General features: G+C 35.4%; 2 protein-coding genes across 2 annotated transcripts; both read left to right on the forward strand.

Annotated features, from left to right (window-relative positions):
* Positions 1-4,607: 4,607 nt before the first annotated feature.
* On the forward strand, positions 4,608-7,168 carry LOC142622452 (protein IQ-DOMAIN 17-like). Its single transcript, XM_075795917.1, has 5 exons — positions 4,608-4,856; positions 4,963-5,247; positions 5,564-5,812; positions 5,895-6,032; positions 6,415-7,168. Exons 1-5 carry the CDS (start codon positions 4,731-4,733, stop codon positions 7,126-7,128), a joined length of 1,512 nt encoding a protein of 503 aa, XP_075652032.1. The 5' UTR covers positions 4,608-4,730; the 3' UTR covers positions 7,129-7,168.
* A 1,707-nt stretch (positions 7,169-8,875) lies between these two features.
* On the forward strand, positions 8,876-12,673 carry LOC142638334 (uncharacterized). Its single transcript, XM_075812355.1, has 5 exons — positions 8,876-9,079; positions 9,435-9,507; positions 9,823-9,976; positions 11,277-11,318; positions 11,525-12,673. The coding sequence occupies exons 1-5, from the start codon at positions 9,000-9,002 to the stop codon at positions 12,406-12,408; spliced, it is 1,233 nt and encodes a 410-aa protein (XP_075668470.1). The 5' UTR covers positions 8,876-8,999; the 3' UTR covers positions 12,409-12,673.
* The last annotated feature ends 536 nt before the right edge of the window (positions 12,674-13,209 follow it).

Consider the following 13,209-nt stretch of genomic DNA (forward strand, 5'->3'; position numbering starts at 1 on the left):
TCAACGGAGGTAATTGCCATGAAAGCCCTATAGTTCCCGTCAATATCACACTCTTCTTTAGTGTCTGAATTTAAGCTTTCGGAGTCGCTAAGTCTAGTGGCAAACACCTTACCGTTGCATTCGTAGCACACAACTCCTTGGGGGGGGGGTTGAGAGTCCTTCCTATCTTTCTTCTTGAACTCTTTCCTACCACCTTTGGATGATGAAAACTTTCCCTTGCTGAAAGATTTCCCACTATTCTTCATCTTCAGAAATTTTCGGAAGTTCTTCGCAAGGAATGCTTTCTCCTTCTCCACATCGTCTTCTTCAGAGGAGTCGTCCATTCTCTCATTGATGGTTTTGAGAGCAAGTGATTTGCTTGGTTTGTGAGAAGGCAATCCAAGCTCATATGTTTGGAGAGATCCAATAAGCTCTTGAATCTTGATCTCATCAAAATCTTTGCTTTCTTCTATAGCAATGACCTTTGCACAGTAGCTCTCTGGTAAGGACCTCAAAATCTTTCTCACCACCTTAGCGTCCTCAATCTTTTCACCGAGATTGAGCTTGACAATCACAATTTCATTGAGCTTCCCATAGAATGAGTCAAATGGCCCATCGTCACTCATCTTGAGCTCTTTAAATCGGGTAGTAAGCATTTGGAGTTTTGTGTCCTTGACTTTCTTGGTACCTTCATAGGTAGTCTCAAGAATCGTCTAAGCTTCCTTGGCGGTTTTCACACGCGATATCCTGTGAAATTCATCAGTAGACACACCATAAAAGATAGCATTAATTGCTTTGCTATTGGCATTTGCCAAAGTAAGGGCTGCATTGTCCCATTCGGACTTGGCTGTCGTGGGTCTAACATACTCATTCTCAACAAAGTCCCATACGGACTTATCTATAGCACAAAGGAATGCCCTCATTCTAACTTTCCAAAAAGCATAGTTGCTCCCATCAAAATATGGTGAAGCATTGAGAGATTGTGACCGATCCATCACAAAAGGGGTCTTGAATCGCACTTAGGTAATGAAACCATAACAAGTGCACCGACTCTGATACCAATTGAAAGCTCGGATTTGTGTTAAAAACACAAGAGCTGTTTAGACTCCAAATTAACAAATTACGGCTTGGTTGATTTTACTCTAACTTAAACTAAGTGCGGAATAAAGTAAATGTGAGCGAACAAGCAAAACAACTACTATAAGCCATATTCATCACAACACAGCAGTAAAATGAAAGCTAAAAAAGTAGGGAAGAGAAATGCAAACACAAAATAACACGTCAATGTGTTATCGAAGAGGAAACCGAAAAACTCGGCAAAAAACTTCTCCGCCGCCCTCCAAGTGGTAAGTCGATCCACTAGACAATAAGTTGGGATACACAAATAGCAAGAAACCCTCCAAGCCTAATCTACCCAGTGCACCTAAGCCCTCCAAGCTCCTACACTAACAAGGCTTCTCGGAACTGTGTCTTGTCTAGCATTTCGGATCCTGCAATGCGCCCGATTGCATCTGCCAAAACTTGGCTTCTTCCAATACTTCTCAGCAGCACCAAAACCTCACTTGACACTCAGTATAGGTGTGGTAAGTGTTTGGGCTATCAACCTCTCAAGGATTTAGATATGGAAAGGTAGGAGTTAAGGAAAACCACAATGGATGGTGTAGAGGATTGTGGGTATGACAATCTCTAACTCTCAAGGGTTTGTGGCTAGAGTTTTTTCTCTAAAAAGCACTCCTCTCAATATGTGGGTAATGATGGTATATATAGTGTGTATGAGGATGTAGTGGAGCAGATATAACAAAATAGCAAAATAGACTGTTTCGCAGATATCTCGCGGGAAGGCCTTACCCGCGGGTATCTTGCGGGAAGGCCTTACCCGCGAGACACTCACAAAAACCAGCTGTCACCATCTGTGTTGACTCTTCTCATTCCAGTCATGTGCTAAGCACATGCTTCACTTTGCGGGAAGGCTACTCGTGAGCTACCCGCGAAAACTTCTTTAGTCTTCAATGTTGCCTTGAGTCTTCACACTCTCTCTCTCACACACAACCCTTACAAATAAATCCCACATAAAATACATGGTACAAAAGATTGATCAAAATTAAATTAAATTTGGCATGGAATTAAAACCAACACAAAATAGTTGTAAATTACAACTTTACACTATGTAATTAGTATATGAGAATTACATATCATGTACGTTGTATAAGACCATCAAACGTCATGAAGAGTCACACTTTCCTACATGTTAATAGAGCTAGAAAACTTTATACTAAACTAGCCTATGGATGGAAATTAGTAGATTTTTGCAAAATTTTGATTGTGCACTATATTCATGGTTGTCAGGATAGGGAGTCGGATTGTACAATTGTACGATCCTAAGGTCAATGACTTAGATTGTAGTAGGATTGTTCATTTTTCAAGATCCCATGTAGGATCGCTGGATCATGTGGGGTTGAACCGATCTTATGATCCTAAATGGTCCTACTAAAAACTCAATTTTGTTTTGAATTGGCATACAAAAGAAAAGGTACAATCAACCCAATGGATAAAAATGACCCAATATACCCTATACTAAAAAAAAAAATAAAAAATAAAAAATAAAAAATAAAAAACCTGTCTTTAAATTAAAAAATTATTCCCTAAACCCCTAAAATCAACATGACTGGATTTTACTTTCGAATTTTGTACTATAGTTAGCTTCTTAGCTAGTTGCTAGTTGCAAACTTATTTTGGATTTTGAAATTGGAACTTAGTACTATAGTTATAAATTTGTGACTGAAGGTGTCGGTGGCTTCGGCGAATGATGGTGGCGGTGCTAGTGGTGGGATGTTGACTGTTGGGTTTTTCTTATTTTCTTTAATTATTTAATTTAGGTAACTAAAATAATGAAGCCACAAAATTAGGATTTAATTAAGTAGATAGACTTGTGGCAAGTTTTTATTTGTGTAATATAAAGTAGAGTAGATAAAGTTGGAGAGAATATTTGAACTCAATTTTCTATGGTCAAGTTTTTTACCATAATTGAAATTATTTATTCATTTATTTTTTAATAAAGAATTTCTAAACAATTGGATGGAAAAGTTATAATTTGTCACTAGTTATTACCAGCTTGTTAAAAAAAAAAAATTAATAATAATAGAAAGACAGAGCTATAAGAAGAAGAAAAGCAGGTCTGGGCTAATCTAATGTAGGCGAAGAAAGAAGTGGGCGATGCGTTTTAAGGTGCTTCGCCGTACTACTCTTCATATGCAAATGCAATGCGAGTTTGTGGAGTCCAGTGATTCAATTTAAAGAATCAGAATCGGTAAAGTAAAAAGACTTTAATGTTTTGCCTTTGGACGTGCAATTATTATTGCTGATGGTAAGGCCAGGAGTATGAATAAAGGGAACTTAAAATGGGTTGGGCTCATTTTTCAATCCCCGTTACGAGTTACAAAACAACTGGGAATAGCTTTAAAGTTTCAGTGGGCATATTAATACAATAAATTCAGGTTAGCTTTATTATTTTGTGGCTTTTTTTATTGGCTAATTTAAAATTTGTCTTTGATTAACCCTGGTTCATGAATATAATTGAAGTGAATTTTTAACAATATGGGAAGCTTTTAGGATTGCCTCAATATTTTCATGACTATATCCCACAGTAGCAAAAATAATTTTGTAATTGTGAACTAGGAATTTTAAATATGTTGCAGAAGATGTAGACAGAAGAGGGTGTTTATTGTTTTTGAATGGAAAAATGGAGGGAGGCAGTTTTTCACTATTGTTTTCTGTTGATTGGCTCTTCCTATTCTTTCATTTCCCATGTGAAATGCAGAGGAAAAATGACTTGATAAACGCAGCATTTCACTGAAGAAGTGCAGGACTTGTCTTGTCCATTGTTGGAGCCTTGGAGAGCATTGGAGCTACCAAACTTATAGTTGTTATTTTCTGGTAAACTATAAATACTGTCATTGTTTATGTCTAGTAGTAATTTTTTGATTTGGCTGAATATGTACAGTAGTACTAATACTATTATATGAGTTTGTATTTTGTGTTTTGTCTGAGGCGTAGGTGTAATTTGCTCTTACTTTGTGTAAGAATCAGTATAGGGAAGCAGACCAAAGAATCAAAACAGTTTGACCAGTCCACCAACTGGGAAATGAAGCCAAGTCGGTCACTTTTACCAAAAAAGGGGTCCCCTTCTGACTCTTAATTCAGTGAACTTATTAGTGTCTTCTTGGGGCGACCTTATAAGTGATAGCTAAGTTGTTTTCCATATTGATTCGTGACATTTGTCGTATTTAAGTCTTATTAACTTAGCCAAACAAAGAACTTACAAAAAGGCAGATACTAACACGTGAAACCATTAGAGTTCGTCAGTGTTATTTACAAGAAAAATAAAAGCATGCTCATCAAAATCCCTGCTATTTTACAAGACTTTGGATTCTCTCTCTCTCTCAATATCTAATTCTATCTTAATACGCATTATTTTTTTTAATTTCTTGATGATTTCTAAATTCTGACACCTCCATTAGTTTTTGCCTGTGCCACTACGAAACACCTAGGCTTTGCAAATATATTGGAGCTTGTTCTCTAGAGGTTCTACAAATTACAATCTACACAAATGAACGTACTAGTTTCTTCCCTCTTTCTGTCTCATAAATTTCCCTCTACAGTTATAATAGTAAAGATATCAAATACAGTACTCACACCTCTCTCATATGCTTCCTTTTTAGCTGTAATGTAGCAAAACTTTCTCACACCTTTATATGGCAAAGAAGAGCAGTAGCTCTTGGTTGACAATAGTGAAAAGGGCATTCAGGTCTCCTACTAAAGAGAATGAGAAAAAGAGTAGCAAAAGGAGAGATGAACATGATCAAGAAGAGGAAGAAAAAGTAACAAATATTATCAATGTTATCTATGTTTTACCATGCAGATAACACTATTTTATTATATGAAAATTGTTAATTAAAGTATTTAATTTTGGGTTAATTTGTGCAGAAAAGAGAGAAAAGAAGATGGCTTTTCAGAAAGCCAGGTAGTCATGTTCAACAATGTGAAGCAAATGCAAGAACAAATACTGCTGCAATTGCACCCGTGGTTCCAGTTTTAGCTGCAGAGCATCGGCATGCAATTGCAGTGGCTGCTGCCACTGCAGCGGCGGCTGAAGCTGCTATGGCAACCGCCCAAGCAGCGGTGGAGATTGTTCGGCTAACTAGGCCTTCCAGTTTTGTCAGAGAACATTATGCTGCTATAGTCATTCAAACAGCTTTTAGAGGATACTTAGTAAGTATAATGCTAGCGGTACAATATTTTTGACAACTGCATCTGCTGATAAGGCTTGTTTTGATAGCAGCAACATCACTTTCATCCGAACTTGTCATTGACAACACTTCTATTATGCATGAATCACAGACCATATCAGTAATTGTGAAAAATATTGTGACCCTAAACCAATTGCATAAAAAAAGAAGTGCAAGAAACATATATACTTTTGCGGGTCATAGTTATTTCTTCATTTATCACTACAAGAAAAGTCTCTTGTAGTAGTATTGATTTCTTACATATTGTTGTTCTTAGAGTACATATTGACTTCTTATAGGCAAGGAGAGCTCTTCGTGCACTAAAGGGGCTAGTAAAACTTCAAGCTCTAGTAAGAGGGCACAATGTCCGAAAGCAGGCCAAGTTAACACTACAATGCATGCAAGCTTTGGTTCGAGCACAAGATCGGGTGCGTGCTGATCAACGTGCAAGGCTTTCACATGAAGGGGGAAGAAGGTCCATGTTTGCCGAAACCAACAGCTTATGGGAGTCCAAATATCTTCATGACATCCGGGACAGAAAGTCCATGGTAATTAAGCTCTCTTCTCAAATCCTTCTTAGTACACCATATTCTTCTTAAATGGGTACTATAACTTGCTATTGTATCACAGTCCAAAGATACATGTTGTGATGTGGATGATTGGGATGACCGCCCGCATACAAGTGAGGAGATTGAAGCCATGTTGTTGAGTAGAAAAGAAGCTGCTTTGAAACGTGAAAAGGCTCTTGCTTATGCTTTCTCTCACAAGGTCTGTTCTTCCTCACAATTTGTTTTTGGACAAAACTTAAGTACAGTTTTCATACCTTAGATTTCCAATTCATATGATTAAAGTGGCCCATGAACCACATGGTTGTTAAAATAATAAATAAATGATTTGTGCCATTTCAACAAAATAATAAATAAATGTCTTAATTATTTTTGTGTGGCTGGTGACATACTTAACATCACTAAGTTGAATTTGATTGTACTTGAGGGAAAATAACACATTTTATGTTGCATTGGTCAGCCACATGATTTTATTTAATTGGGAACATAATGTATAACACCTAATAATTTTGGTGTTTCTTTATTTTTGTGTTTGTGCGGAAGTTGGAACTTAATCTCTTCCATGTCTTCTATTGCATATCAAGATATGGGGATCCCGTAGGAGCCGGAACATATCTGCAGGAGATGAAAAAGAGCTTGAAGAAAGAACAAAATGGCTAGAAAGGTGGATGGCCACAAAGCAACAGAACAACGACAGAGTTTCAACTGATAAAAGAGACCTTATAAAGACAGTAGAAATTGACACTTCTATGCCGCACTCTTATTCTGGTCCAATACTTCAAAGACCACAAGAGCTAAATCATCGTCAAAAACAATTTACTTTCACACCCTCACCCTGTAAACACAAACCCCTGCAAGTGCGTTCAGCAAGCCCTCGATTCCTAAAAGAAGAGAAATGTTACTCAGCAGCTCATACACCAAACTTAGGCTCCATTTACTGCTACAGCAGTGGTGGCATGACTGCTGCAATGCCAAACTACATGGCTGCCACTGAGTCTGCAAAGGCTCGAGCTCGATCATCACAAAGTACACCAAGACATAGGCCCTCAACACCCGAGAGAGAGCGAGTTTGTTCAGCAAAGAAGCGCTTATCATACCCAGTTCATGAGGTTCGTAGTAGTGTTGGCACTGAGTGCAGTGATCTTAGCCAGAACTTGAGAAGCCCCAGCTTTAATGGGTATTATTATTACGGAATGGAGCAACAGACAAACTTGTCTGCTAGTTATAATACGAGTGAGAGCCTTGGGGGACAAATTTCTCCATGTTCAACAACTGATCTAAGGTGGTTGAAGTCATGAAGTGACATAATTGTGAAGGTGATGATGAAGATGGTTATTAATTATTATCATTGTCTTATTTGAAATTGAGAAGGAATGGTTTTAATGGAAGCAATGGTTAATTCTAAAATTGAGTCCAATTTATTGAAAGGTGCAATGAATAATTTCACATTCACTAAAGTTGAGCACATCCATATTAAAAATTTGCAATAATTGAATGAGTTTTGGATTACAACTTTTGCTATAGATCATGAATTATATGTTACTTTCATAGCTAACCACATCAAAGCTGTGGCACAAAAATTATATCCCAAAATTTTCTCTAGTAAGAAACGGTCCTTTTCCAATATGACCAATTTTACCAATGGGGTGAGTAAACTAGGAATAGGGACAAAATGCGAATATGAATGCATAAGTAGATCAACACAGTAGTCTAGCGGTAACAAATTCAAAGTTCCTTCTTTTGAATCAACTTGATTTGCCCTGAACCTCTCACAATGTCCTAAAATCATTTATTTACCATTTAATGTTCAATGCAATGTGGATGATGTTGGGTTTGTGGTATATTTTTACTAACCTAAGGAATTAACAATCCAATCAACATAATGAAAAATCAATTTAATTTGGACAAAATTTAGGTTTGATTTTTTAAGTGGTGTACCTTAGTTTTCCCAATTAAATCCAATCATACATGTGATTGTATTGACCAATGCAATACAAAATATATTATCTTCCTCAAAGAATAATTAAATTAATTATGTGACTAATTGGTCAAAGTAACCACATCATTCAATTTAAATGGGAAATCTAAGGTACAATACCTAAGAAATTGTATTAAAATTTTGTTCATCCAACTCATAAATCATTGGATTGAGGCAATTTTATCTTGTCTATAAAAAATTGGGTTTATAATTAACTATTATAAGTTCATTATTAAATAAATATTTGCAATTTACGCCCTTAACCTTAATATTCTAACGGTCATTAAAGCTTAAGTCTAAAAATACTAAAATAAATCAAAATAATAAATTTAAACTGAGTTAAGAACTCCTAAAAATAAATCAAAATAACATATCAAATTCAGAGAAAATCCAACTAGAATCTAAATTAGAAGTCCAATTTTGTGTCATGTGTTACATCCAATTTTCTTAATTTTGGTGTAACTATTTATTATACTACAAAAATTGGGGAATCCAATCTAATTTTCTTAAGTTTTTGTGCTAAATGAGTTATTAAGTGAGACAAACATAGAATTAAAATTAATATATATTTTTTTATAAAAAAATTACCATCATTGATTCAGTTTTCTTATATCAATATCATTAGTATTATACAAATAGTGGATGAAAAAAAAACTAAGATTGAGAATCTCATAGCTAACAATGTAAATAGTTATTTTTTTTCCATTTATTTCAAATAAACTTATATTTATTTTATAGTAGGTATTTTATATTTTTCAAATAAAAAATTTATATATATTATTTATATACTTGGTAAAACTCTAATACTAAATCAATTATACAGTACTTATTTGTAAATGTATTACAAGTTGTACAATTATTAAATTATTAATAATATTGGGTTGAGTGATTGGAGTTATTAGAAGCCCATCGAAACCCAAACCAACCCAACCTCTACCAAGAATAAAAATATAAACAATCAATCAACCCGGCAAAGTCAGTCATTGGGCCGGTCTGGGCCGGGCCGGGCCGGGTTGAATGCATGATTACTGGGTTTCAGTTCCGGTATTGAATCGGTGGTGGTCGCTTTTTGGGTTGTAAGAGAGGAAAGTAGTAGAAGGGGAAAGAAGTTTTAAGAGGAGAAAACCATTGAAGCTCAAACCAAAGAGCGAAGAGCAACTGTACTGAGTTTCTCAATCGAGTTTCCGAGTCATGGACGAGACAATCCTTACCTCTGATAAACCATCCGACTCGTCTCCACTCAACCCTCCTTCCAGGTCCATTTGCCATGTGTACGTTCCTCCCCAAACCCTCTTTTCTTTTTTTATTTTATACAATTTTGTTTTCGGTATATTTTAGTTTTTTTTTTTTAATGTTTTTTAACCCATGAAATATGTTCATTTGCATTTCGAATGTTGGTATTGGTTTCATAGTAAAGCATACTATGATTTTTATTAATTGCAGTAAGTGTGTCTCTGTTACAATAAGTTTATTTTTTTATAGCTTATTTATGTTTAATTATATTAGACTCTTATCTTGTTGGCGAAGTCTATTTACATTTGTTGGGATTTTTTTTTTTGGGGGGGGGGGGGGTCTTAATTGGCAGTTTGTTTTATATAATCATGTATGTTTTTTGTTTTGAGATAGTTGTCAGAAGCAATTTTCACAATATACATGCCCCCGATGCAATTCGCGATACTGTTCCCTCCAATGCTATAAGGTAAGTGTAATTTTAATGTACTTGTCATTTTTTTTTTTTTTTAAAATGTGCTTCCTGTTCTTTTGTAAGCAAATGTTACATTTTTGGAAATTTTGAAAAGGCAAGGAGGGTATCGAATATGCTTAGCCTTGAGTTAAGAAAGGATTTTGATGCTATTGATCACTTTGAATGCAGCCCAACAAGTGTGTTCTAGTTTCTTATCCTAGATTTGTATCATATCATTTGAAGATTCCTCAGAGATTCTTTTATCTTTTTTTGGTGGACATTGTTGGTGGGTTGTTTTGTTGTTTAATATTACATAAATTCTTTTGGCAGTCTCATAGTCTTCAATGTACTGAGTCCTTCATGCGAGAAAATGTAGTTGAGGAGCTTCAACAGATGCAACCTGATGATGAAACTAAACAGAAAATGCTGGACATATTGAAACGGTTCCATTCAGAAGAGGAAACTGATAGCATGGATGTGGATGGTATGTTATTGTACTTTTGTTTGCTTTGGGAATGTTGGCTCTTATTAACTATTGGAGAGAATATAACATGAAACTAATTTCAAAATTCATATATAGGTTAGGAAGCAGCCATGTTAAGGGTAAAAAATTAAAAAATAAAAAAAAATCTCCAACAAATGAAGTTAAGATTTTGTAGGCACTGTTATACCAACTGTGTTTCAATGAAGGAAATAGGCTAATTGTGATGCAGAAAATCTGTGTATAGTAAAGTGAAATGAATGTGTCTAATCCCAAGCTCACAAATCTGTTAGTACATGCATTGCTATATTATCAAAGTTCATTTGAAGGAAAAAAAAGTCATTGGATGAGATCATGAGAGCACAGCTAGAATCTAAAGTCAATGATCATTTGAATTTTATTTTTTGGTGGTGGTCCAGGCTAGTGCCACTTCACATATTTGAGGCATGTTTACTGCCAAAAAATCTGAACCGCATCTAAAATTGCTCTAGAAGTCCTAAAAAAGTTGTAGAATTAGAAGCTGTAAGTAATAACATATCTGTTGAACTATTGAGAATGATGATTTTAAAATTGATAAAATGCTATGTAATATCTGAGATGATGTTTTAAAGGAGTGCTATTTTATGTAATGCTTTCTGGTTGAATTTTCAGAAAAATGATTTTAGTATTTGAAAATGCTGTAGATCAACTAGCTCTTATAATAGTTTCATAAAAGAACTATTTGAAGTAATGCTTTCAGCAGGATTATAGAAGGTGCTATAGGGCCTTTGACGAACTAGTGAAAGTAGTGGTTTTGTCATTTTTGAAAGGACTTGGGTCTGCAAAAGCTTCTCTGGTCATACAGGTTGGTTATGCCTGTGTTTTTGAAACTTTATTCTTAGTGATCAAACCAAGACAACCATTCAACAAAGTGATCCTAACAGATGGTATACCAGTACTGTGATATATTCAGTGGTGATCTAGCTTCATTATATGGTTATTACAGATTATATTGGATTTAAATTAGATACGGTGCCTGACCAACATTAATCAGGTTTAGTAAAGAATTGCATGTAGTTGTTTATGTCATCCTTAGTGAAAATAGAAAATTCTGACATAAAAATATTTGCTGCCCAGTATGTAAGCTGTTGTTTCTGCTACATGGGTAAATTTTCTTTTAAATTTGTATATGCTTTAGAGTCCCAAAATAAACTAAAGAAATTGCCACCTTTTGCTTCTTGTTTTATTAACTTTGTGACATGTTAAGCTGATTGACTGATTGTTTAAAAAGGCTCTGACTGAGTTTTTCTCTTATATTTGGCAGATTCAACTCTGACTGAGGAGACCATACAAAAGATTTTGTCTGGTACAGTTATAATTCTAGATGCTAGCTTTTCATTTCTTTTCTATCTTTTTACTTTTTCTACATTGCCAAATAAAGCAAGATCTCTGCACTCATTTGGTTGTAGTTGGAGTGTGAAGATCATCTGATATGGTTTTTTTTCCCTTTGTTTTCGGGATTTTATGCTGTTGCCTAAGGCTTCTTAGAATTAATTTGATTTTCCCCTGCAGGAGATCAAATAAGTTTTGATGATTTATCTGCAGAAGAGAAAAAAAGGTTCCAAAGAGCAATTGCATCTGGAGAATTGAGTAAGATGATTGAGCCATGGGAACCATGGTGGTTGAAGCCTTCTGCCCAAAGAATATCTCTTAGCAAGGAAGGAACTCAACTTGTCCAACCACTTGCGGAACATGAAGCATCAGTATCACTGCAAGATGATGATCTAGAAAGTTACCGATCAAGTGAGATTCCTCATGGCCCCGAAAGCCCACTACCTCCAGTTAACAAGCTTAGTTCTGCAGAGCCATCACCACTATTAGCTGTTCACTTCGTGGACATTTTATATAGCTACTGTTTTACACTTCGCCTCTACAATGGAGATTGGCAATCAGATGCCATAGGATCAGCCCTGGTGGTGTTGAGCATGTCCTCTGTCTTGGGTCAAGGTGGGCAGCCAGAAACAGTGTTGGAAGCTTTGTCTTATTGCTTAGAGCAAATTTGCTCTCCAGCTTACAGGCACATGGGTGGCTTGCAATTTGGATTGGGTCTCATTGATGATGTAATAAGCCTACTTTCTTTAGGAAGTTCTGCTTTGGTGTGCTTGCTTTCTGATATGCATAGGTTGATTCAAGCTGGGGAGAGGGAACTGAAGTCAGAGAAACAAAAAAAGTTGAGAAGGGTAGAACTTAGGAGTAAGCTCAAATTTGCTGAGAGGAAGATTTATTTCATCATGTGTTGGGTTTATGAGCAGCCAAGTGAAGCTTGGTCTTCCCTAGCAACCATTGTAGGGGCAGTGAAAAGTTCAGTCATGAATTATGAAGGCAATAGGCAATCTGTCAAAATGAACAATACGTCAGAAACCAAAGGCAAGGTTTTGATTGAAGAGATTGTATGAATTACCATTCTCATATACTTTTTTATTTTCTTGAGGAAGAGGGAAGAGTGGTGGTATTCAATGATGTTACTGTAAAATGCTTTTGTATATTTAGCTTTTGTAGACCAGGCAATAACATCAAAAATGTATTCGAGCATGACCAAACAAGGTTAGTTGAGTCTTTTGAGACAAATGCTTATAGACAAACAAGAGAGAATTTTTATGCTCTCTTGTGGCTTTAGCTCAATGAAAATTTTACAATGCTGACAGTATTCTGAAGTTTCTGCTTTGTCACGCCTCGTTTATCATCTTATGTTCTTCCTCCTCCCTTTTTATCATGTTTATTTGTTTATTAAAGTGAGATGCAGATGTGAAGATGATGAACTTTATACAATGTCATTTGTTCTTAAAAATGCTTGACATTAGATTAAAAATCTTTGCACCTTATGAGATACCGATAATTGTAATGCTAATTTAAATTCTTGAAAATCTAAGCAAAAAGGTACTTTCAACTTAACAAATCTCACATGGGATATGGATTGTAGGGTCCAAGAAGAAGTGCTTACTATTCAAATTGATAATTGTCAACTTATCATTTCTTTTCCATAACAGAAAATAGGGTTTGTTTAGGATTTGCTTATTTTGTTGAGGCTGAAAACTTTTTGCTGATAATATTATAGATAAAAGTAAAAATTAGTTGAAATAGTATAGTGAAACCCATAAATAGTACCAAAAAGTGCAGTGGGACTCATGAATAGTAGCAAAAAATAAGCTGAATAGAAAAATAAGTTGGCTTTTTAATTTTTGCCAAACACACTCCTA

This window comes from Castanea sativa, chromosome 1, assembly GCF_040712315.1.
Source record: "Castanea sativa cultivar Marrone di Chiusa Pesio chromosome 1, ASM4071231v1".
Lineage (NCBI taxonomy): Eukaryota > Viridiplantae > Streptophyta > Magnoliopsida > Fagales > Fagaceae > Castanea > Castanea sativa.

Excerpts from the sequence above, each read along its gene's own strand:
- LOC142638334 (XM_075812355.1), top strand. The coding sequence starts at position 9,000 with ATGGACGAGACAATCCTTACCTCTGATAAACCATCCGACTCGTCTCCA. Across the intron at positions 9,977-11,276 it reads TGATAGCATGGATGTGGATG|ATTCAACTCTGACTGAGGAG; the intron begins GTATGTTATTGT and ends TATATTTGGCAG. Across the intron at positions 11,319-11,524 it reads CATACAAAAGATTTTGTCTG|GAGATCAAATAAGTTTTGAT; the intron begins GTACAGTTATAA and ends TTTCCCCTGCAG.
- LOC142622452 (XM_075795917.1), top strand. The coding sequence starts at position 4,731 with ATGGCAAAGAAGAGCAGTAGCTCTTGGTTGACAATAGTGAAAAGGGCA. Across the intron at positions 4,857-4,962 it reads ATCAAGAAGAGGAAGAAAAA|AAAAGAGAGAAAAGAAGATG; the intron begins GTAACAAATATT and ends TAATTTGTGCAG. Across the intron at positions 6,033-6,414 it reads CTTATGCTTTCTCTCACAAG|ATATGGGGATCCCGTAGGAG; the intron begins GTCTGTTCTTCC and ends TTGCATATCAAG.